This window comes from Wyeomyia smithii, chromosome 3, assembly GCF_029784165.1.
Source record: "Wyeomyia smithii strain HCP4-BCI-WySm-NY-G18 chromosome 3, ASM2978416v1, whole genome shotgun sequence".
In the NCBI taxonomy this organism is placed as follows: domain Eukaryota; kingdom Metazoa; phylum Arthropoda; class Insecta; order Diptera; family Culicidae; genus Wyeomyia; species Wyeomyia smithii.
In genome coordinates this window covers 177,090,085-177,114,809 of record NC_073696.1, presented here as the reverse complement: position 1 = coordinate 177,114,809, position 24,725 = coordinate 177,090,085, and the positions used below count along the sequence as shown (strand labels likewise).

The window sequence follows — 24,725 nt, the reverse complement described above, 5'->3', positions numbered from 1 at the left end:
TTGAAAAACTTCAATGAATGGATCTAGTGATATGATTACGAAGAACATAAGTTCTAAACTCATATAAACAACAAACATGCAGTTTTTTTTTAGTTTTAAATTATTAAATAACTTTAAAATTCTTAGAGAAACAATATTTGAAACTGTTGAGCAGAGTAAATGAATGAAGAAGAAAATTTAATGACGATCAGGCAAGAATTTACATTTTACGAATCCAAAGGAATCGAAGATAGATACTTACCTATTGTGTTCGATGCTCTTAAGGCAGTTCGTCCAAATTCAGTTGAACCAGTTGAACCTTAGCTTTTCAGCTAGAATTATTGCTAATGAAATCCGCTGCGGTTTGGGCGACGAAGCTTTAACCATGCTGCAGCTATTTAAATTTCACTTTTTCATAAAAAGCAGCAGTAAGTTTTAGGATGAAATTCTTTATTGATTGATTATTTCATCCTATAAACAATTGGTATCAGGAGCAATTTGTCCTTAACTTGGTGTTACCTGTGGCATACGGAGACACCGAACAAAAAATAAATTTTTATATGATTTTCAGAATTTGTAGTTGAGCTGGTAGGTTCAAAACCCACGAGTTGTTTCTGTATGTATGAGTATGTAAAGAGATTAGCTGTTATATTAGAAAATAAAAGTTCTGCTTGATTGATATGAAGTTTTTTGACATATTGACAATACACACAAACTGATCGTCTAATTCAGAGTAGAACAAACAAAATAAAAACATAAAATTGATGAATAGGTAATAACAAATTAAATATCAATGTTGCTTCTGTCTAAATGTATTTATTATATACACCGTCATGTGATTTATAAAACCTACCTAAGTAGTTAGCATTCATTAGCTTTACAATGATTTATGAATATTGTGACAAGTTTTTTTGAATTTAAAGAAAAATACCGAAAATACCTTTTCAATACCGGTATTTCGGTATTGAAAAAAATATCGGTTTTACCGGTTTTTGTTTTACCGGTAAACCACCCTAAATCAGCGATTTGAATTACTATAAGCAATCTAATCATATGAAAAAGCAGCTATTAGAGTAGCTCGAGACCCCTCCATCTTCTTTAAGAGAGGACTCCTATACAAATATAACACTAACTTCTGCGTAACTTAAAAACTAATCAAGCAAATGGAACCAAATTTCACATGGTGAGGTTTTAAGGAGTAAGAAATATGTCAATGGTAACTTGACACCCATCCCTCCTCTGGAAGGGAGGGCTCTCATAAAAGTGAAACATAAATTTCACTACTAGTTCGTAGGTTAGGTACTAGTGTTCGCATTAAACTATGAAGTTGTGCTGTTTGTGTCATACATTTTTCAAGCAGCTTAAAAAATTAAATTCTCGTGATTTTCTGCTTTTTCTAAGGTAACGGAAGAGAGATCAGAAATTACCCTAAATGTGTATACGTGGTTTACTGATAGCCTTTTAACACAATATCTCTTCAATACATTTCAAAACACATGAAAATTGAGACAAAACAAAACCGATGAATTTAAAAATAAAAATTAATCGACGATGCTGTCTACAAACTTTAAAAGACGAAAGTTTGTATCTTAATTGACAGTGGAACTGCCACTTGTAAAAAAATGCGAGATTTGGAGATGGTTGAAGTGCAATTACCCCTGAAAATATTGAAAAATGGCAAATAGCACGTTTATTTTAATAGATAGTGGAAGGCTGAACTTTGTAGAAGATTTAAAAATTTGGAAAAATGTGGGAAAATGTCAGAAAGAGAATGTTGATTTTTAGTGCCTTTTGAAAACTTCATATGGTTCGTAATATGTACGAGATTTGCTGATGATACTATGCGTCTATCTCAATCATATGAAGAAGGAGATTTTCTATCTAACTTTTAAGTGAATTGACCACCCATTTTTCTATATCAAAAGATGAGTTGTTAAATAGCTCAAAATATATATTATTATACGTTATGGCTTGAATCACTATTCAATTTACCGAACGAAAACGCCAAAATAAAACACTGTTCAATGGTTGAGTTTTCAATGAAAACTAGGGATGTCCAGTATGATGTTATTCTACAAAGAGCTGTGCAAAAGTACTAAACTATTAAATCTAAATAGAAAATCAGTTAATACTGACATTTTTTTGATGAAATATCATATGATGATAAAATCGGGTGAAATAGGTGATGAAATCGGGGGCCGATAAAATCGGGGGCAGATAAAATCGGGGGCAGATAAAATCGGGTACTGATATAATCGGTTGATCACTGTATTACACAAGTCGCGACATGTACGCAAAGTCAAAATTAGAATCGGAACTGCCACAAGGCAGGAAGCCGACAAAGTACAGTTTCGTAGTGACGATAATTATATTTGAGCTGCGGAAATCTCTTGGCACCGTTTCAACGCTTGCAGTTTTACAATTATTATTCAATTTGCCTCCGCTCATATTCATTCAAACTGGTACACACACGCAAACATCAATCTGCTACCAGCTTGTATGGCGATGTTTATAATCTAGTCGATGAATAGTTGTATCTGATATCCATCTCACCAGCTCACCAGAGCCGAATCGGAAAGCGGAAGAACGCAGCGGCGGTGCGACACGTCCCACTCGGTTTCGCTCCATGCGTGGCTCCAAGAAACTATCAAATAATTATGATTGACGGTTTTACTCCTCCGGTGGTGCGAATCTTGATCTCAGTATGGGCTGTCGCCAACGGGGGCGATGACCAACTTTGTACATCAATGCGGTCAACGCGTTGTTAACTTCTGAATAGCCAACGAATCTGGTCAACGTCTCACTGCTAACTTTATGAGTTCGTGTATATAATTTAGTCATCACTAAAGTACACACAATTTCTATATAAAAGCTCGCAGCGGTTTATACATAAAATTAGCATAGGGCGATTATTTTCTAGCATTTCTAGAACTCGAGGAAAAAGCTATAAAGGACGCTTCACGCGAATTGTTTTTTGTGGTATCAGAAGAATTTTTTGTTTTCCTACAAATACGAATAAAATGTAGAATAAGTAGGTATATTGTATAGAGGAAATATAAAAATGACAAATATTTTTCCAGTCAGTTTTTTTTGCAAGAGTTTGATTTGAAAAATTATCTAGAATAATAATCTAGATTTCCTGTATTTATAGTATTTTTTTAATGATAACCTTATAATCGAATAATTTCTGTTTTTTGAGTATGTTATCCACAATTTACGTATCTTACTGAACATCAATAAGTTAAGTTGCTCATGGAGATATACAGACTCTGTTTGATTTGCTTTTGGAATGCTTCAATTTTGATACTGATCAGTTTTAGCACATGAGCCAAAAACGATGTTGTTTTTATATTTTACTTTTCTCGTCGTTTTCCCTTAAACAAACAAGTCCCGGTAATGGCAGGAGATTCTGCCACAAACAACAAGAGAACTATAAATTTAAAAACTTGTAGCCTTAGTGCTACATTCCGATTCGGAACTCGGTTTATCATAGACTTCGCAGCCAACTACTCAGTGTACAGGACAATTTCGAGGCTAGCGCTACCCTCCTACTGACAGTCTGACAGTCCTAACAGTCTCTCCCGAGCAGATCCTCGCACTTACTGGGAGACAAAAGACGCTTTTAAATACCCCTAAATTACATAAAACTGGTCGACAAAATCAAAAAAAAAATGTTGCCCCTGAGCTCAAAATAGTTACCCTTGAAAGACTATAGCTTTTTACCCATTCCTGTGAGTTTTGTTTTTGAGCCCACAGTGTATGCAGAAGTGCGTCAAAGTGCTCATCGGGTTCGTCGCTTCTACGTTGGCTTGTGAAAACTGATTTAAGTCTCTAAAAATGTTACCTTTGCTAAGGGCATCCAAATTCAAGGACATGCTATATAGATAAAGCTATAATCTTTCATTTTTTCCTGTTTGAGCTCTAGGGCACTTGTGTTTACTAGAGTGTAGTTGGCGAAGCTTCGATTTCTACTACTTCTCGCCAAAATACCGCTGATGGTCAAAAATACCGTAGTTATACATGCGGTTGTATCTTGGATACCATCTTCCTATTTTAGTTAGTGTTTGCAACTTTTTTGAAAACTTTATCAGCTACTAAGCTGTCCATGACAGCCAGCGAGTGTCAAAAAAATTTCAACTACTCTTCACAATCAAATAATTTTCTGGTGCTTAGAAGTGCGCGTTAATAGTGACACCCGGCAATATTGTTTATTTTCTCGTTTTTGCAGATTACCATTCGCATGCCGTGTGAGATGATTATCGCTCTGTTGTTTTCTTGGCAGCAGTTCCTCAATTTTTCAAAATTTCATCAGCTACTAAGGATTCCATGACAGCTAGCAGATAGATGAGCTTCACAATGTTTGTCAAAATCTTATTTCATCTTTCTTTCAACAGGGTCAGTATAAGAACATATCGAGTGTATTCCCTAACCTATTACAAGAAATACAAACAACCTCTTCAATTTAAATAAAGAGTAATAAAATTACTTAATTCAAAACGTTGTATTCATTGTGAGACTCGTACTTCAATCATATGTTTATATAGATTTGCCGTCTGATCCCAAATCCTACTTGAACCAATCTACCGACCTTGTATTTTTGAAATATTGTCTCCATCGCCAAACTCGTGTGGAGGTGGTGAATAGAACAGTATTTGGAGCTCAACACGACATAATGTACAGATACTATTAGGCAATAAAAAGTCGCTAATATTTCTCATAAAGTAATGTGCGTGAATGTTTGAATTTCCACCAACAAGCATAGTTGAAGTTATATATTTTATACTCGGATGCACGTGTTGCTTCAAGAACTGAATAAACTCAAATTCTACAATGTAAGCAAGCTGTCGAGAAATTAACTCTCTTTTTCCATTTTAGTAGATACGTGTGTGAAATTTGATAGCGCAAATTTGTATTGATTATGCACATCAAGGTCACTGGGAATGTACTATGCTGAGCTTATTAAGTAAGCTCAAAAATTGATCTACAGTTCAGCTGTTGAATATAAGCAGACAAAACTGAACACATCGTTTGAATTCACGTTGGTATATAATCACGCCAAGATATGGTTATATTTAAACATTTTGCAGATTTCGTCAGAGCAGTGTGCGTCTATGTAAATATTCTATGTCTGCCAAGTACAACCTACGATGGTGACGGCGGATTGCAGACGTAGTTTTAATTTTATTTATTTTTACGAACACTTTTTGTTCGTTTTCATTTTTCTCTAGCTGCCCGACAGGCAGTCGACAAGCAGCGAAACTCTCCTCTCTCCAATAAGACCGTGTGATCTTTTCTATTACACTTCAAATTTGAAGACATATGGGAGCAATAAACTTTGTTTAGTTGGAACTAACAAAAAAGCACACAGAGCTTAAGATGGAGCAAGTGTTTGGCTTTGATTGGCTCAATCCTATATATGAAAAAATATGCAAAGAAAGCCCAGTTTATATTGTTGTCCTGGGTTTTTATATTTGAACGATCAATAGATTGACTTTTGATTGAAATTGATAAACGTCAATTATCTTCTTGCTTGATTATACTTTGAAAAACTGTTAAACTTTCTTTTTAGGTTGAAAGAATGTGTTTAAAAAAATCGGTCATACAATTATTTATCAGATCGCATTTAAAACCACTTTGTAGAAACGAAGAAAATGAAAATTGGTGACTAAACCATTGGATTAAAACCGCTCAATACTCATGCCAGTACAGGCAAGTTTTCTAATAAAATGTTAAAGAAAGAGACAAAATACGTTATGGAATTACTGCGTGTAATCATCATGTTTAGCTTGCTGTATGCAAATTGTGCAGCATCGATTGAATAAGCTATCATTATGATCTTTCATGCATTCGTTCTACTTAAAATACATTATAAGGTAATGAGCTAGGATAAAGACAGCTTCATGTAGAAACCGGAATTATTGCCAGTTGTAATGCAGCACCCCTGGACCCCTGGTGGTCGGATTTGAAATGTTTTGGCAGCTATTTGTTTGAAAGTTATTTGCCTTTCAGTACTGAAAGTTTCAGATACGTGAATAAGAAAAAAAGTTGTATGAAATGGAAGACGAAAGGAGAGAAACAATTCAGTACACTCACGTCGAGAACCCAACGTGGTCAACTCTAGAAATCGCAAATACACTCAGATGTGTCCAATCAACTATGTATGAAAAAATATGCTGTTAACAATAGTACTGTCCGGAGGATCCGTCTATGAGGATGCTGTCGGTCTTTTCGTGCCTGTAAGCAACCCAACAGGAAGCTTAGGCATAACCCAGTGACTGAAACCAAAGTTCCATATTCATTTTGGGGTGTCAATTTCATTCAATTGGCTGCGGGCGATAATTCGCTCCGCAAGTACAATTTTGAAACATGATGTACGACAAACTTACAGTCCTTAAGTATTGCTACAAGTATGTCATAGAAAGTAGTGCTCTAACTCTTATGCCTGAAGTGTGAGAGCCCATACTCAGTGAGCTATTCAGCCAATATTCGCGGCGAATATCATAATATTCACCGCGAATATTGGCTGAGAATTGCGCTGAATATAGACTCTTACACTTCAGGTATAAGAGTTAGAGCATTGCACTATTCGACAACCTTGTAGTACTGTTTAGAGACTATAAATTTGTCATACATCGTTCCTCAAAACTGCGCTTGTGGAACAAGCTATCGACACGCGGCGAAAAAGCACCCTAAAATTCAATATGCAACCTTGGCTGAAACAAGCGCTCAAAAATTGTAAGTTGTGCCACAACACGGGGTGATGTATTCGTTAAGTTAAAGTTTGTTTTCGCTGATAAATTTGGACGGACGGAAGTGACGGACGGACGGACTGTGGACGGAAAACTAAGGTTTTTATCACGAACAAAACGAGGGATACAAGGGATACACTGTAGCCAAAAACATCAAACAAAACATCAAAACAAAGAAAACGACGGCTTCGCATCGAGAGTTAAAAAAAGTTTACGGAAATACTAGTCTGAGTGAAGTAACGAGATTGCTTCCGTCTCTTTTAAGACTTGAAAAATTACATATCCGATAAAAAAGATGACAGTTTTAAGTGCCGCAATGTTCTTCTAAGAAAAAATAGTTAGGCATAGCATATTTGATTGCCGTGTATAACCCGCGATTGATCATAACCGTTTAAAGAACTTCTGGGATGTTAGTTTGACACTTCCTGTTACTAGAAAACGCTTTTATGCATAAAAATGAAACCACCTCTTCCGAGGGAACAGTTGGATGATTCATGAAACGACCAATCACGTGGTAGAGAGGAAGATGCGAGGCTTAAAGGCAATATTTGGTACATTTTTGCGATATCTGTGTATGGGAAGCATGCACGTGGTTGGTTGAATGATATTGATTTTGAATTAAATTCGGACTTGCTGTTTGTTTTTGCCTTTCTCCTAGAAAGTTATAGCAATCACTTTGAAAACCGAAGGTATCAAAGTGCTCCAAAGGGCCGAATGGCATATATCACTCGACTCAGTTCGACGAGCTGAACATTTTCTGTATGTGTGTGTATGTGTGTGTATGTACAGATTTATATTCTCACTCACTTTTCTCAGAGACGGCTGAACCGATTTTCATAAAATTATTCTCAAATCAAAGGTCTAGTTGCCCCATTAAATCCTATTGAATTTCATTGTAATCGGATTTTTAGTTTAGAGCTTGTGTAACAAAATGTAAAAATCACGAAACAACATTGTCTCAGAAACTACACAACCGATTTGGCCAGAATTGGTTTTAAAAAAAAAACGGGCTACCTAAAAAAAACGTAACTTTTGAATATTATAAAGATTGAACATGTGGTTTAAAAGTTATGAAAAGAAACATTTTCCGATGATTTTTCAAATTAATTCGTTTTCTAAAAGATGGCTGGATTAATTTCAACAATCTTAGTGTCAAATGAAAGGTTTGGTTGCCATATCCCAATTATAACCGGACTTTCATTTCAACCGTTATGTATTAAATTCTAAAAACAACGAAAGTCTAATAACTCAAAGATTACACGACTTATTTTAACATAACTACGGGCTGTCTCTCAAAGGTGCAAATAACAAATTTCATAACAATTTGATACCTGGTTCAAAGTTATGAAAAGAAACGAAATTGATTAATAAAAATATATTGTACTATTAGACGTTTCCGGTATTGCTCGTGATTAAGTGTTTGAAATTATGAGTAATTTTTTTATTTCGATATTTCTTTAGCACAAAATTTTATTTTTATTTATCTGATATAACGTCAAATTTCACATTTTACACTTCAATTATTACTTATATTACTTTAATACAATATCAATATTCTTTATTATTACTTAATACAATATCAATATTCTAGTACCCAAAGAGTGAATATACCTTTATTGGATTGAATTTGGCAATTTAAGGTAGTTTTCCAGAAACCATAAGTCGCAAAATCGGATTTCAAAATGAAGTATGGAGTTGATTCCCGGCCTCTAAGCATTATCCCGGTTCCTGAAAAACTCACATTGGGTAATGAAACTGGAAGCTACTATCCAAAATTTTAAAATAGCGTCTGAAGTTGATTTTTGGCCTCTGGGTAACGTACTGTTCCACAAATTGAATGATATTTGGTCTTTCTAGGCTGTTGTTCATCAAGGAAAATTTTCCTACTATAAAAAGTTGAATCTAAAATTATATCCGACCTATATATGAGTACAGTGACGTTTTGATTATATGTACCAGGAACAAAAAAAAAATTCGTATCATATATTTAAAACATCTTTATTCCATGTTACTTCAAAAGGTTTGGTATAGTTATGCCTTTGGCTACCAGGAATTCGTTATTTAGAGTGAAAAGTGGAGTGGATTTATATCCAAAAGAAATTATCAAGGTGTATTTTTTTCTATGAATTGAAGGTTTCATGAAAATCTATTTAAACAAATAATAAGTTCGAAAGAGAAAGGCTGGGTCTCACCGCTAGTTGGATTAATTCCGTTTTTTTTAATGATTATTATAACATATCATGATAGAAATGTTACATTCAAAACGTTTCACAAGATGCGATAAAAATCTCAAAATGGACCCTTACGGAAAGACGTACTTCTACGTCAGAAAAAAAAAAAGATTGCCGATTTCGCTAAAACTTTATAGGTACAGCTCTACCTTGTAGGTACAGTTCTTCCTGACCCATGACTCCGGTCATAACATTTTTTCCTGATTTCTCCATGATCATTGGTTTCATTGTTTAGGTAATATTTTGTAGTGTTAAAAAATAGATTTTTTTTTAAAATGAGCTTTTTTAGCCTACCTAATTCATTTTTATTTTATTTATTTAAAAACAATTTTTTTTAAAGTGTTTTTTTTGGAAAGCAAAATTGTTATCTTCAACTTTGCCGAAGACGTTATACCGATCAAACAAACCGTTTTGACTAGAAAAATATTTGTAGTCAAAATCCAGAAATCTCGAAACTGACGTAGGTAGAGAGGTTCGCAAATTACGAATACGCATCATAACACCCGTCATTATGTTGCGTAAAGAGCTGGATAGAAACATCTATCTAGCAAAGTTTCAGCCAAATCAAAAATGGTCGATTAAATTGGTTGCCTTTTTTGGTGGAATTGCTCCTATCCAAAACTGTGACTTATGAATAAAATATGCTATATCCGGAAAACGATTTGTTTGATTGACAAAGTATCTTCAGTAAAGTTGTACGTAATAAAATTCCAATTTTAGAAAAAATGTTTTTACTGCAAAGTTTGTTTTCTGTGCAAATTTGGAAAATTTGTCAAAATTATTAAATATATCTCAAAAAAAATTTAGTGATGATGTAAAGATAGAGTGTCTTTACAAGTGCTTCATATATATTTTTTTGGAATTCTGCCTCCTTGATAAAATATAGTCTAATGAGCATTCAAAGGGCAAAAGAGTGCAACCGAGCATGGTGCTGCGATGCCAACTTCTTGTTGCTGACTACAGATCAGTACGCATGGCAAACTAGACTGGCTACCTCTCCAACAAAATTCCAGAGGCTGTTGGAAGATGTCAAATCCATCTAACTAGTTTTAGTTCAATGGAAACATCCAATGAACTAGTAATTTGACAACCTATATCAAATGAGTCGTTGCGGAACAGAGTGGACTAAAGACCATTTTTTTCGAAAATGAGTTATTTACATAAACCGCATCTTCTCAAGAAGCTGAAGTTGAAAGATTAAGAAAATTTTGAAAAATCGAACTTTATAGCTGATTTAAACCGTGTTAAAATTTCGTCCGAAACATAATGGTCATTCTGTTTCGGAACAGAGTGATCTATGTGCAGAAACGTGACATGTTACATGTAAAATGCTATATGTATCATATAACATGTGACACTAGCCATTTTATACGAGTCACCGTCATTTTCTTTCTCATTTACCAGGTTTGTGTACGTAGACCACTCTGTTCCGAAACGATTCGAGGATTCCAGTAAATATATATATGAAGTCAGAGTGGTCTATGTACATTGGTGAGATAATATGCGAAATAACAAAGAAACTGTTAATTTTATGTATTCCCATGTTAAACCACTTCATAACCTTTATATTAGAACATTATGTTTGAAAGAATTCGTTGAACAGAATTTTATTCAGAGATTTTTCGAAAATTGCTTCTCCTGAAAAATTTGTTTAATGGCTAGGCTGACCAGATTTTCTCGGGATAAAAACGAGACAAATGGGTTCAAAAAACGGGCCACATGATAAAATTGATTTTTGAAAATTTTTACCAACCAAAGCATACAAACAATTATTCATTACTTTGACGAACTTGCCGTATCCTGAAGAGTGTTATTTTTTTGCAATGAGTTCCTGAAATTTGTCACATGATGATCGAGATTTTGACTAACAATTATCATGGTCTCAACTTTCAATCGCGACTTTTTCATCAATTCACGATAGGAGATGTCTTTTCAGTGGTGCGGTACTGTCAGGAAGGCACAAAACGTACTCAGTAATATTAGAAAATCCTAGTTGCTTGGAAACTTTTTTTCCATTTACGAAAATTTCAATGCAAAGCTCTATTTAAGATTTTTTCAAGGAGTATCCGAAAACGGTACAAAATGGCAAAAAGACGGGACGGTTGAAAACAGTCGAAAAAAGGGAACTGTCCCGTTCAAATCGGTACGTCTGGTCAGCCTATTAATGGCACATAGACCACTCTGTCTCGCAACGGCTCAAATGTCAAATTCATCCGACATTACTGCTCGTGGAAATCTGGATAATAACGTTTTTCAATTTTTTTTTTCAAAACAGAATTTTTTTCCCCACAATGTTTTTATGGAACGACCGATATATTATCTACAGCTTTCAAATAAATCTCTTATTGAGCATCTTAGTAAAATAAAATCAAACATTGAGAACAGGTTATGTTTCCATTCAATTCTACAACCAAAAGATAGAATAATCGCATTTACCATCCGCAGTCTATTCATTTTCTATGCAATACCTTAAAAGTGAAGTAAAGAAAAAGTGGCATCGATTGCTCAAGCTGTTGTATTTATGAATAATCATACCCATCAGGGTCTCCCAGATGCACAGTGGTTTAAAAGTCGATTTTGACGCGCTAAATTGATAACCCCACGTACGTTGGATATACAATTATGACGTCTTCAGCAAAAATGGTGGATAATACCTCCTGCATCTTTTGGTGCTATGAGATTTGTGATTAATCTCCCCAAAAGTGAGATGAAAAATTAATTTTTTTGCTCCATCGAGATACAGAGTTGGTGTCTTCGGTAAAGTTCTAGGTATAACCAATACAACCAACTTTGCCGAAGACAAAAAAATCGTATCTGTTACTCAAATTGACTTAGAGAGTTTTTATTGAAAATAGACCTGTCAAAACACATTTTTCAATGAAACATATTTTATTCTATTTTCTAGGCCTTCACTATGTTCTACAAAGTTGTTAGTAGCATCAATATACACAACTGTCTGGAAGGTACTATATTCGAATTGTTTGAAAAACTATGAGTTATGGGCTATTTTTTATTTTTTTTCGCCATATTTCAAATCACTGTATCTTTCTTAGGGGCAGGTAGATGCAGGTTCGGTAGTAAGCATATGAAAGTATAACAATAGAACTTTCAAACGCTGGTGGTTTCGCTAGTCCACGACTTTCTGCTGATGAGTTGTGTTCATAACAAAAAACCTCGTTTTTACCCTTTTTAATGATTTAACCAGGTAAAATACTACCAAGCGTGGTTGAAGTATTTCAGAACATGTAAATTGCATATGCTTGTTTTTGGTTCACCACGAAGGTTCTCAATCAAAAACAATGAACCTAATACTAAGTTGATAACTGTAGAACAAACAAAGAACGGAAATTGCAAGCAGGATAATAGCAAATATAAAACCACTATGAACAATTACAATTTAAGTGTTATTCTTGTTGAATTTTGTTTCGTGGTATTCATTTTTTTTAATACTATTGCATTCCGTAGTAACTATTAATTATATTGTCGACCACCATGCAGTTGTCGGTTTCGACACATTCGTACTAGCAGCATCATCGAACATCATCGAATAATAGCTTCTCGTGATTTTCGGCCATCCACGAATGGACGTTACTACGGGGTCTGATGAAGCAAGCAGGCAGTGTATTCAATAGCTTTACGAGTATTGTATTCTCGATATCTGTAGAATTAAAGTTTTGAAAAGAGCTTGAAACATTCCTAAGGTAAATTCATGTACCTTTCCTAATTCTTGTTCGTTACTTCCTGAGCCTCTTCTAAAAGCTGGCGGGTTGAAACATTGAAATGAACGATTACGGCCAACCCATGCATTAATACATTGTGGAGGCTTGTTGGTAGATAATATCGCGGGTACAAACTTACCAGCAGATGCTTGGTTGCAAAACAGTAAATTAGTGTTTCCGAAGAGGCTCAGAATATGTTAGAGAAGTGGTTCCCAATCTTTTTTGGCCCGCGGCCCCTTTTGCTAAACACAAAAAGCTCCGCGGCCGCCATTGCGAAACGCAGAGAGCATTGCGGCCCCCCAAAAGAATTTCAGATACAGGTTTGCAATACGAGTCTGCGTTTTTTAGTCTCTTATTGTCCTGCAAGTCTAATTTGTTTCACGTCTTAGTCCTAATAGGCAGAATAATTGAAAATCCGCTTTCACAAAGACACCTAGAAAGAAATTTTGATTGCCATAATGATACCTTTAAAATTTGAACGAGTATTTTGGATGGTTACAGCCAGGGCCGGATTTAGGCACTCAGGGCCCGGGGCAGATTTTTCCGTGGGGCCCTCTTTTCTTAAAAAAATTGATATGACTCAACGCTTCTGGATGCTGACGAGCAAAATAAAGGTCTCCACTCTGTCTTCACGTTTGGCCCAGGACGAGGGGGCCCCTCGAATCAAAAGGCCCAGGGCATTTGCCCCCTTTGCCCCCCTCAAATTCGGGCCTGGTTACAGCATATCCAGTAATAGCGTAATTTTCTCTTGCGAATTTGTTGAATTGTACTGCACTTTTCAGAGTGTGCAAAAAGTCATGTGCCTGATTGCCAGATTGTTTTGCAATAAAATATTAGCAGACAGAGAAGAGTAAGCTATGCTTATTCTGTTTTGTATTGATGATAAAGATGATAAAAGTCTAATATGGATATAAAACATACTCCTTTAGAAAAGTCCGAATCATCATCAACCATATCGATCGGCCAGTTTGAAGGTTTTCACGACAAAACAGACACAGGATTTAAAAACCTTACCAAGAAATGCCACATTCCGTTTCGAGATCAAGATGAATTTAGTGCCAAATTGAATTCAAAAGTTGCTTCGTGCTCTGTAAGTGCGTCACTTGAAAGTGGCTTGTCGTTTATACGGCATAATATTTACACAATCGATGAACTTACCGAAGATTCAGGTTTATCGTTTGCTAAAGTTAGACGGACTACATCTAGTGAAGATGAACTTATGCAGAGATTAGAAAAACTAAAACAAGTTACTACCGCTGCCCGAGCTGTACGACGACCAGTAAGTCGGAAAGGCCCTGATATGAAGTAATATTGAAATTTACAAAACAATGTAGAAAAATGACAAAATTACTAATTACTCATTTTTGAAGGCCGAATTCATCCTGGTCAACACGGTTGAATTACAGAGAAGTAATATCAGCAAAATTCGATTTGATGGAGCGTTTTTTAAAGGATCAACAAGAGGAGCAACAGGATGTTATAGGTAGTGATGAATCCACAGGGCAACCACACACTAAGTCAAGACCTGTTTCGGAGAAAAACCGAGTAATTAGCAAATTGTGTTGCTCTTGTGTATCAGGGCAGTGAGCTATATTGATTATTCAGTTATTGATAATGACGATTGTTTACTCGAGAAAATTGATTACTTGTTAGTATTGCATCGTACAATGAAATTCAAAAACCATGGTTACTTAAATTGCAGACCGCTTGGTCAAAAGACCAGAGCAATATGAAACAATTAATGACAGTTTATGCCTTTCAAGACAACTGTTTCGCAAATAAAAGAACTTACCGTTATGTTGGTCTCAAATCCTGATTTCAATAAAATTTTAAGCATATGACAAAAACCGTTTTACCTTTCTCCGAGAAAATTGATAAAAAAGGGAAAAGTGAAAATACCCTTTTCTAAGTTAAAGGCGAAAAGTATTGAATGAGCAAAAAACGGCCTTTTCAAGTTGTAAATTCTGAACTAAATGCCCAAAAACTCCTCGAAAGTTATATGCGACAAACACGCTTTGCATATTAAAATTAAGTTCTTTTTTGGGCTTCTTTCTAGTGCCGACACGAATTAGAAAACCATGATGAAATTTACTGCCTTTGAGGTGTTTCCGTGCGCATAAAACATCGTTAACGTGCATCAATGTGTGGTTCATAAAAATTCTTTTGTAAGATCCGCCTTTCGCGCGGATGACTGTGGAGGAAGTGGAGTGTGTGGCCGGCAGCCCTATCGACATACCCGCCGTGGTCCAATATAAGTATGCAAGAAGCAGTCTCACGGCCTTTGCTGCGTTTTGAGAGCCAAGCGTGGAGATTTAGTTGTACATCGGCCAGATTTGAGCACATTGAACCTGAAGCGCCATCGTCTTTCACCATTCAGGTTCAAGACTGACGCCAACATTCCCTGCCGAACCGTACAGATGCAACCTTCGTTGCTTTGCAGTATTTGCTTGTCTGGCAACTACATTGAAAAATCAACTTTATTGTACAAAATTCAAATGTATCATATTTTATACTTTTTGATCCTCTTTTGTAAATAATACTTAGTATTATTGACATTAGTAACAAAAGTGAAAATTAATTTGAAAAACAAACAAAAACACTATCGGTAGTATAAGGTATCAATGTCAGTTTTGTGAATGAAAAAAAGCATAAAAAGCATTGCTGTTTTTTGATACCATTCCATATCTGTACTTTTTTTAACCTTTTTTTAAAATAGGTGGTTTTAAGCCAATGCAGTCCATCGCCGTGTTTTTGTACAGTTAAATTTATAGTAGTATCGAAGAAAGAATTTGAGCTACACACAATGTTATCATGAAGCTGTCTCTTTCAAAATGTCTTTGTTCACGAGCTTAGCTACTGACTTCTAGCAGATAAGAGGCATGAATTATCAATAGTTCATTCGTTTCGTTGGTCAGAGAAATCTGCCGCCTATAAGCGAAGTTTGCTCGTTATGTCATGTAACTCTTTCATAGAAACTACTGCAGGGATTGCGTTTCCATTCGTGGGCCGAAACTATGTGATTAGTAAAGTTTAGCAAAATTTACTCTGTTTTATAAACCATCATATCATTTGAACTTTTATAAAAAAGTTTATCCACATTTTGTTATGATGCAGCTTACTCAACTGTTTGATAATAAACTCTTACTAAACCAACCAAATATTTGTACTCTAACACGAATGTTTCGTAAAAAAAATTCTTTCGTTTACTGTACAAATCATTCAGGTCAAGCATTTCTAACAACAAATTTCGATATACCTAAGTTTTTTATGTTTTCCACGAAATTTGATTTACCAACCAATTAAATATGTTTAAAATATAATTGAATTGATCAAATCTATCGAACAAATGCTGAGATCTTTATAATTGCAATGTTTTGCAATTGTTAAATTTAAATATATGTACTTACATTCATATTTCGCTCATTTATCACATCTTGCTGATACTTAATCTAATTTGTGCTGTTTTTTCGAATACCGTTTGTCAAAAACAATTGGTGCTGCACTCTGCAATCGGAACTTAACTTCCTGTTTATTATAAACATACTTCGCGGCCAACTGTGAGTGTTGTACAGGACAGTTGCGCTACGATCCTACTGACACTAACAGTCTCCCCCGAACTAGGATTCTAACAATCAACGTCTAGCTTGTTAGATTAGCATCATACCTCGAGATCATGTCAAGAATAAGTGCAATAAGTATAAAGTTGATTTTCTAAGAGTGATGTGCACAATTTTATAGTTTCAATGGGCAAACTACTGTTATTTATAGATAGAATGTGCGTTTTCTCTATTCTGCACGTTATTGCATGTTTTAGAGTAGAACTATAGCAAAGAATGTTGACCCCATATGATCCAAGTGCCAGATAAGCGATTCCAGCCCGTGCTTGAACTTTGGCGTACACTAACTATTTCAAGGACCACCGACCAATGCGCTGTTGCTGATTTCTTGGAGCCTACCCATGGATGCCACATTATTCGGAGCTCGGAGTTGCCAACTCCGGTTGAACCACTCATCATGGTCTTGGAATATATTTGCAAAGAAGAAAGGCCAACAACGAACAAATTCTTCCGAATTTCAGCTATACAACCGTTTACGAAAATGGGCATAGTCCATAAAGCGATTGTGCAGGAAAAGTTGGTGGCGCAGTGTGGCATGGAACGCGAATGAGTGGGTAATGATGAACAAAATAAATTCATGAAAGCGGATTAGGTAGTGCCAACTCGGAGAGGAAAAGGGAACATAAGAGCCGAATAGAGCCACCAAGCTGCGCGGATGATCGTACGGACAGAAAAGAGAACCAGCGAATGGCTGAACCCTCCAAAAGAAAGAAGTGAAATGGTATAGTGTCTTCCAGTGCAGAGCAATGCACATTCCTTTCTCGAAAAATTCCCAGGCATTCTTTCAGCATAGCGCTTTACACAAGGTGGTTTCACCGCCCCTCAGCATCGCAGTATGCATGCTAAGAAAGAGATGAAGATAACAGTTGGAAGAAAAAATCAACCGCGCAACATTTTAGTCGTTACTGGAACAACGTGCTTTTTCTGGTGTAAAAGGCCGATGTGGAAATGGTAAAGGGCAGTAAAATGATGTGGCAACCGCGAGTATGGACAAAATTTTGAAGCTAAAATTCAGTCCATTGCGACACAAACTAGTCTACAAACCCGAATAAGCTTAAGTGGTACTTTGGTCTTTGCTGAGATTGTTGTGTTGTGGGATTTCCATGCAATAATGATAATACTGATACTGAGGATATTGAAACGATTTTTCGTCAATCTTTCATGAAAATGCTTTTCATGAAAGATCAAAGAAAAAATATTTTGGGACTTTACTTTGCCAGGTAGAATGAATTTTGGATTACTAGCCGCAGTTTCCTAATTTCAACATTATCAACATTTCACGCAACTTTGTATACTTATCAAAAATGCTGAGTTCCAAGCGTCAAGCGCACATAATCTAATCAACATTAGGTCAAAATGCAAAGTATTATCACAGTTCATTGACCTTTTATAGGACTAAGACCAAGAAGAACCATGGCGTATGTTGAAACTTTTGTTATGTTCTTGACATACACAAATTAAAAACAATAACATCATAATAGAATCTGTAATAAGTAACAAGTAACAAGTAATAAGTAACAAGTAACAAGTAACAAGTAACAAGTAACAAGTAACAAGTAACAAGTAACAAGTAACAAGTAACAAGTAACAAGTAACAAGTAACAAGTAACAAGTAACAAGTAACAAGTAACAAGTAACAAGTAACAAGTAACAAGTAACAAGTAACAAGTAACAAGTAACAAGTAACAAGTAACAAGTAACAAGTAACAAGTAACAAGTAACAAGTAACAAGTAACAAGTAACAAGTAACAAGTAACAAGTAACAAGTAACAAGTAACAAGTAACAAGTAACAAGTAACAAGTAACAAGTAACAAGTAACAAGTAACAAGTAACAAGTAACAAGTAACAAGTAACAAGTAACAAGTAACAAGTAACAAGTAACAAGTAACAAGTAACAAGTAACAAGTAACAAGTAACAAGTAACAAGTAACAAGTAACAAGTAACAAGTAACAAGTAACAAGTAACAAGTAACAAGTAACAAGTAACAAGTAACAAGTAACAAGTAACAAGTAACAAGTAACAAGTAACAAGTAACAAGTAACAAGTAACAAGAAACAAGTAACAAGTAACAAGTAACAAATATAATATATAATAGATATAAATATGTAATATTTCAAATAGATCTCTCCTTTTTCTGGTTTTAGTTTTGTTACCCGAGACACAGTGAAAGGACATGTCTGTTTTTAGGTAATGTATTTTCAGTTTAGTTGCAAGTGTCTACTGTTAATCTTACACATTGAGATGACATCAGCATATACTAGGACTGTTTGTTAGACTTATATTTGTTTTGGTTTCTTTGCATGTCAATCAACTTCGCCGTAACCAGAACGTACATATTTAGGTACACTCGCGAACATTTTACGTATTTTAGGTGATAAATTCAATGAATGTTAGAAAACTATGTATGCACCATTGAAATAATATACCTAAAAATCATACTTCACTATAGTTTTCGGCAAAATACTTACTCTAGGTAGCATTACATTTGAATTAGTTTACACATATTCAAAATCATGCCTAAGTCAATCCAAAGCCAAAAAGAAGTGGTAATATTCAAATCAACTCCCTGAAGCTAATGTTACTATGTAACAAATTTGTATGCTTTCTATACAATTCATTGTTATAGTAACGATATGAAACTGGCTAGAAATACCTGCAAAACCGTTAAAAGCCCAATCATTTCATTTCAGATGCCTAAGGGATGTCCTCCTCAACTCCACTATTTCTACTCTAAAAAGATCGACAATGGGCCATAACACATTTGAGTACTTCAAAGAAATTTGATATTACTTGGATATTTTCCAACAAATTGCATTTTTGAACGATGTATGTCAAAATAGACATTTAGCGCCTAACAATGATTTGATAGAGCAGGTATGTCAAAACAATCGTGTTTCTAAAAATGCATTGTGCAATCACTTTCTGAAACGGTCCAAAATACCCCCGAAACCCTATTCAAATCAATAAACCTTCTTTAATTTTTGACGACAAAGCGTCCGCAAAATAATAACATACAACTAAAAATGATTCTCGTGTTTTTACTACGTGAAACATCACATGCATTTCTTCAGAACTATCTGTAAAATTAACAACATTTATTTCAAATCAATGCGTTTATGTATCGCTGAATACTCTTCAATTCACGTAAACTTAACGTATAAAATGGAAGAAAATTTATTTTACAGCTTTTCACTTAGATTTTTTGTTGAAATTATTTTCAGTGTACGTAAGACAATTTTTACGGCAGGGAAAGAAACCTGTATAATTTTCAATGTTCCAAAAAAAGACATAACTATTTTCGAATCAATAGGGGTGCGTTTAATGTGTGATGGAATGTTTCCAAATTGAATGAGCTTCTAATGGAATTATTACAATTGCAAATTGAGTAAGTATGATAGGTGCGTGCATTTCAGTTCAATAGGCCTTTCGTTTTATTATCTAGCGCGTGCGTGAGAGAAGTAATATTTTAAATCAAAGCTTTGTTAGTGAAAGATTGAAGAGTTGATAAATTGTTTCAAGCATATTTAAAAGGCATAGATCTGATTCATATAGTGTTAAAATGAAATTCAGTGAACGTTACATAAATTATTTCAATTAGTATCATTTATGTATTCAAGTAATCAAAGAACGATTTCAGAGAAGTTCAAAGCGATTCAATTCGATTTCTTCGATCTTGATAATCGTACTCGCTTAATCAATAGAGTTTGGTTGAATATAAGGTTTCTCAGATTCCTAATCAGTGCGAACGTGCTTCTGTCTCATGAAATAGTCGTTCAAAGTTATACTACCTATACATCCGTTGCATTAGGCATTCCAATGTAACTTTCTAGATACTCACTTACTTTCCTGGTGAAACATTTCTCAGGATTTCACCTGCGTCATAACGCCACCGTCCTCGGTCCATAGCAGCTTGTCTCCAGTTTCTTGAGAGTCCCACACAACCAAGATCTTGCTCTACTTGGTCTAACCTAGCTCGTTGTGCACCTCTACGTCTTGTACCGGCCGGATTCGAGACGAACACCATTTTTGCGGGATTGTTTTCCGGCATTCTTACAACATGTCCCGCCCATTGTACCCTTCCAGCTTTCGCGATTTTCTGGATACTGGGTTCGCCGTAGAGTTGCGCCAGCTCGTTGTTCACATACTCCACCGAAGATTGTCCTAAGCACACGTCGTTCGAAAACGGCCAGTGCTTGCAAGCCCTCCTCTATCATTGTTCATGTCTCGTGCCCATAGAGGACTACTGGTCTTTCGAGCGTCTTGTACATGGTGCACTTGGTACGGGGACGAAGTTTACCAGAGCTCAACGTCTTATGCAGTTTGTAGTAGGCACGACTTCCAGCTACAATACGTCTGCGGATTTCTCTGCTGCAGTTGTTGTCTGACGTTACCGAAGATCCGAGGTATACAAATTCGTCAACCATCTCGAACTCGTTTCCGTCAATTATACGCTACTGCTTATGCGAGCCCTATCGCGCTCGGTTCCTTCTGCTAGCAGATACTCAGTCTTTGACGTATTCACTTTCAATCCAACCTTTTCTACTTCACGTTTAAGTTTGGTGTACCGTTCAGTGACCGCCTGGAACGTCGGTCCACGTCGTCAGCGAAGCAGATGAACTGGCTGGATTTTTTGAAGAATGTGCCCCGCATGTTAAAGGCCGCACGTTTCATCACACCTTCAAGCGCAATGTTGAACAGGAGGCAGGAAAGACCGTTGCCTTGTCGAAATCTCTTGCGTTTTTCAAACGGGCTTGATAACGCACCCGAAATCTTCCCACAGCACTGTACACCATCCATCGTGGGCTTGATCAGTCTTGTTAGTTTCGCAGAAAAACCATTTTCGTCCATGATTTTCCATAACTCTACACGGTCGATAGTATCGTAGGCAGCCTTGAAATCGATGAATGGGTGGTGCGTGGGGACTCATTTATTCGCGACACTTTTGGAGGATCTGCCGCAGCGTGAAGATTTGTTCCGTTGCCGATCGCCCACCCACAAAACTGGCTTGATAACTTCCAACAAAACTCTCTGCTAGCGGCGAGAGACGGCGAAAGATAATCTGGGAGAGCACTTTGTAGGCTGCGTTGAGAATCGTGATCGCTCGATAGTTCTCACATGCGAACTTGTCGCCCTTCTTGTATATTGGTCTAATTACTCCCTCCTTCCATTACTCCGGTAGCTGTTCTGTATTCTAGATCCTGGCTATCAGCTGGTGCAGGCAGAAAGCCAACCTATCAGAGCCTAGTTCGATAAGCTCCGCTACGATGCCATCTTTTCCAGCTGATTTCTTGTTCTTGAGCTGCTTTGAGCATCCTTAACTTCACCTATCGTAGGGGTCGGGATATCTCCCTCATCCGCTGTGTTGACGAGGTCGTTCCTCCTGCCGTCTTGGTCCTCTGCCTCTGCGCCATTCAGACGTTCATTGTAGTACTGCTTCCACCTGTCGATCACCTCACGTTCATCCGTCAAGATTCCACCATCCTTAACCCAACACATTTCGGCTCGCGGCACAAAGCCGGTGCGGGATGCGTTCAGTTTCTTGTAGAACTTACGTGTTTCTTGCGAACGATACAGCTGTTCCAATTCCTCACACTCCATTTCTTCTAGGCGGCGCTTATTGTTCCGGAACAAATGAGTCTAATGTCTTCGCTTCAGTTTATATCGCATCACGTTTTGACGGGTCCCTTGTTGCAGCAGCAATGCCCGCGCTGCATTCTTCTCGTCTAGAACCGTCTGACACTCCTCGTCGAACCAGCCGTTACGTCGATTCCTCTCGACGAACCCTATGGCATTTTCCGCTGCGCTGTTAATGGCTGTTTTTACAATACGCCAGCAGTCCTCTAGAAGAGCTGCGATAAATTCACCCTCTTCCGGCAGTGCTGCCTCAAGGCTTTGCACGTAATCAGTAACGACTTCGTGGAATTTGAGTCGTTCCAGATCACACCGTGGCGGACGACGGTAGCGGATGTTGTTGACAATCGAAAGTCTATGGCGCATTTTGACCATCAGAAGATAGTGGTCGAAATCGACGTTTGCGCCACGGTAGGTTCGGACGTTGATAATATCCAAGAAGTGCCTTCCATCAATCAAAACGTCGATCGATCGATCGATTTGTGATTCGGTCTGTTGTGGTGATCTCCAGGTGTACCTATATGGGAGGGTATGCTGAAAGTAGGTACTACGTATGGCCATGTTCTTGGAGGCGGCGAAGTCAATGGGGGCTGTGCACGTTTATTATGCTCACGTTGAACAAACGACCGCTAATCCTCAACTTGCACATTCTGGTCCGAATTTACATTGTTTGCTTCCTGTGATGATTTTTACGGCTGGCTTGTAAGGCCTGCACCAACCCCCTGTCTCGCTGGAGGACCATCGTCCACTGTTGAAAATTGAACCTTTATTATCATTAATCACAGACCTTCCAGTCAACTTTTAGTAAAAAGAACGGTTGTAGAGCTAGTGTTATGATCCTACTGACACTGATAGTCTCACCGGAACCAAGATTCGAACATAAGGCGACTGGCTTGTTGGACCAGCGTCGTTTCTTCAGACTAACTGGCTAGTCTTCTATCGGGATTGCTGCTAAATATAGTTTTTGCTGATCATTCCTTCGCCATTCTAGCTACATGCTCAGCCCATTGTAGCCTGCTTTGTTGACTATATCCGGCAATTTGTATGCCTGGTACACTGGTTCATGCGTCTGCTCCAAAACCATTTTCCAGTATACCGCCAAGGATTGACCGCAAGATTCAATGCACACCAAGACCTCGCCGATCAGCAACTTTCAATGTCCATGTTTCATGGCCATAGAGAACCACAGAGAAAATCGGTGTTATATAGAGTGCTAGTTTCGTACGGGTTTGCGGACTGTGGGACCTCAGCTGGTTACGCAATCCGTAAAAGGCCTTGTTTTGCGACCGCTATCCTCCTCTTTATCGCACGGCTAACCTTATTGTCGCACGTCACCGATGTACCCAGGTAAATATTTTCGTCGACTACTTCATACGATTCCCCATTTGTCACCAGCGCAGCACCATATACTCCGTATTAGTAGAGCCGATGACAAATCCAATTCTCGCAGATTCCGTCCTGAGAGGTCCAAATGCCTTTTTCCACCGCTCTACGATTAATCGATATAATCTGCAAAACCAAGGAGCATTTGAGTCTTCATCATGGTGGTCCCGCTCCTTTCCGCGGATCAGTCTAATTAGTTTTGTTTGAAAACTATGCCCGCTAATTATCTGCCATAACTCATTTCTCTTAACCGAGTCGTTCGCTGCCCTGAAGTCTATGGACATATGGCGAGTTTGCAAGGTGAATTCTAGAAATTTCTCGAGAATATGTCGCAAGGTAAACATTTGGTCCCTAGTGGAGCGTCTCCCTCGAAAACCACCATGGTATTTGCCAACAAAGGTTTCTGGTAACAGCCTCAGTCGATGGAACGGGATACGAGGGAGGATATAGCCCAGGCAGTGGCCTTTTTTATAGATTGGGCATATGAGATCCTCCAACCAATCTGAAAGCATTACTTCGTCAGCCCACACTTCCAGCATTATCCGATGAATGTCACGATACAGATGTTCGCTCCTGACTTTGAAAATCTTGGCGGGAATACCGTCCTTCCCAGCTGCCTTGCAGTTCTTTAGCTCTTTAATTACTTTCTTCACCTCATCCACAGTTGGTGGATCAACAGCTTGTCCATCATTCTTATTATCAATCCTGCTCCTTTCAACGCCTCTATCTTCCTCTCCGTTCAACAGCACACTAAAATGTTGTATCCAGCGCCTGGCCATCTCTGATTTATTGATAATCAGGTTTCTTTCCATGTCGTTGCACATGACGGGGGCAGACATGTTTCGGTTTTCAAATCCATTAATCTTTTAGTAGAAGCTTCTCGCATTGTGCCTCCGAACGAACATGCTCTTAATGCTGACGTTTCTTCCGGTGATGGAGTCTCTTTTTAGTGGCTCCAGCTGCTCTATATCTCCCTACGCTCCGACGTGTCACAGCCGTAGCGGTTCTTCTGATTTGCCGTTCGCTGGCACTCAGCGTCAAATCACTCATTGGGCGTGGTTGTCGCAGCTGTCCCCAACACTTCTCGCGCTGCGGTGCTAATGGTACTGTATGCCTCCACTGTTCGTTAAAGTCCCAACCAATTTGCTCATCAATCCGCTCATCAACTTTCTGCGAGTGCTCGTCAGCCACTCTTTTAGTTGATAACCGCTGAATATTCATCTTCCTCCTTGTCCTTGATTTCAAACGTTGGACAACCGTGCGTAGAACTTGGATATCATGAGATAGTGATCTAAGTCAACGTTTGGTCCTCTGGACAACCTTACGTCTATAACGTCTGCAAAATGTCGACCATCGATCAGAACATGGTCGATCTGGCCACTTCATTTGGGTGCGTCCAGGTGTGCTTTCGAAT

General features: G+C 37.4%; 1 protein-coding gene across 2 annotated transcripts; it reads left to right on the top strand.

Annotated features, from left to right (window-relative positions):
• The first annotated feature begins 13,565 nt into the window (after nt 1–13,565).
• Nucleotides 13,566–14,464, top strand: LOC129732192 (uncharacterized). Of its 2 annotated transcripts, none has more exons than XM_055692799.1 (2): nt 13,566–13,983; nt 14,049–14,464. In XM_055692799.1, the coding sequence occupies exons 1-2, from the start codon at nt 13,583–13,585 to the stop codon at nt 14,263–14,265; spliced, it is 618 nt and encodes a 205-aa protein (XP_055548774.1). In that variant the 5' UTR covers nt 13,566–13,582; the 3' UTR covers nt 14,266–14,464. The 2 variants fall into 2 exon arrangements, with proteins under 2 accessions (XP_055548774.1, XP_055548775.1); XM_055692800.1 differs by having other exon boundaries at nt 13,566–13,957; nt 14,049–14,173.
• Nucleotides 14,465–24,725: the final 10,261 nt, after the last annotated feature.

What these genes read in the sequence shown, in the direction of transcription:
- LOC129732192 (XM_055692799.1), top strand. Translation starts at nt 13,583, where the DNA reads ATGGATATAAAACATACTCCTTTAGAAAAGTCCGAATCATCATCAACC. An exon ending in CGGAAAGGCCCTGATATGAA is followed by an intron (nt 13,984 to 14,048) that starts GTAATATTGAAA and finishes TCATTTTTGAAG; the next exon opens with GCCGAATTCATCCTGGTCAA.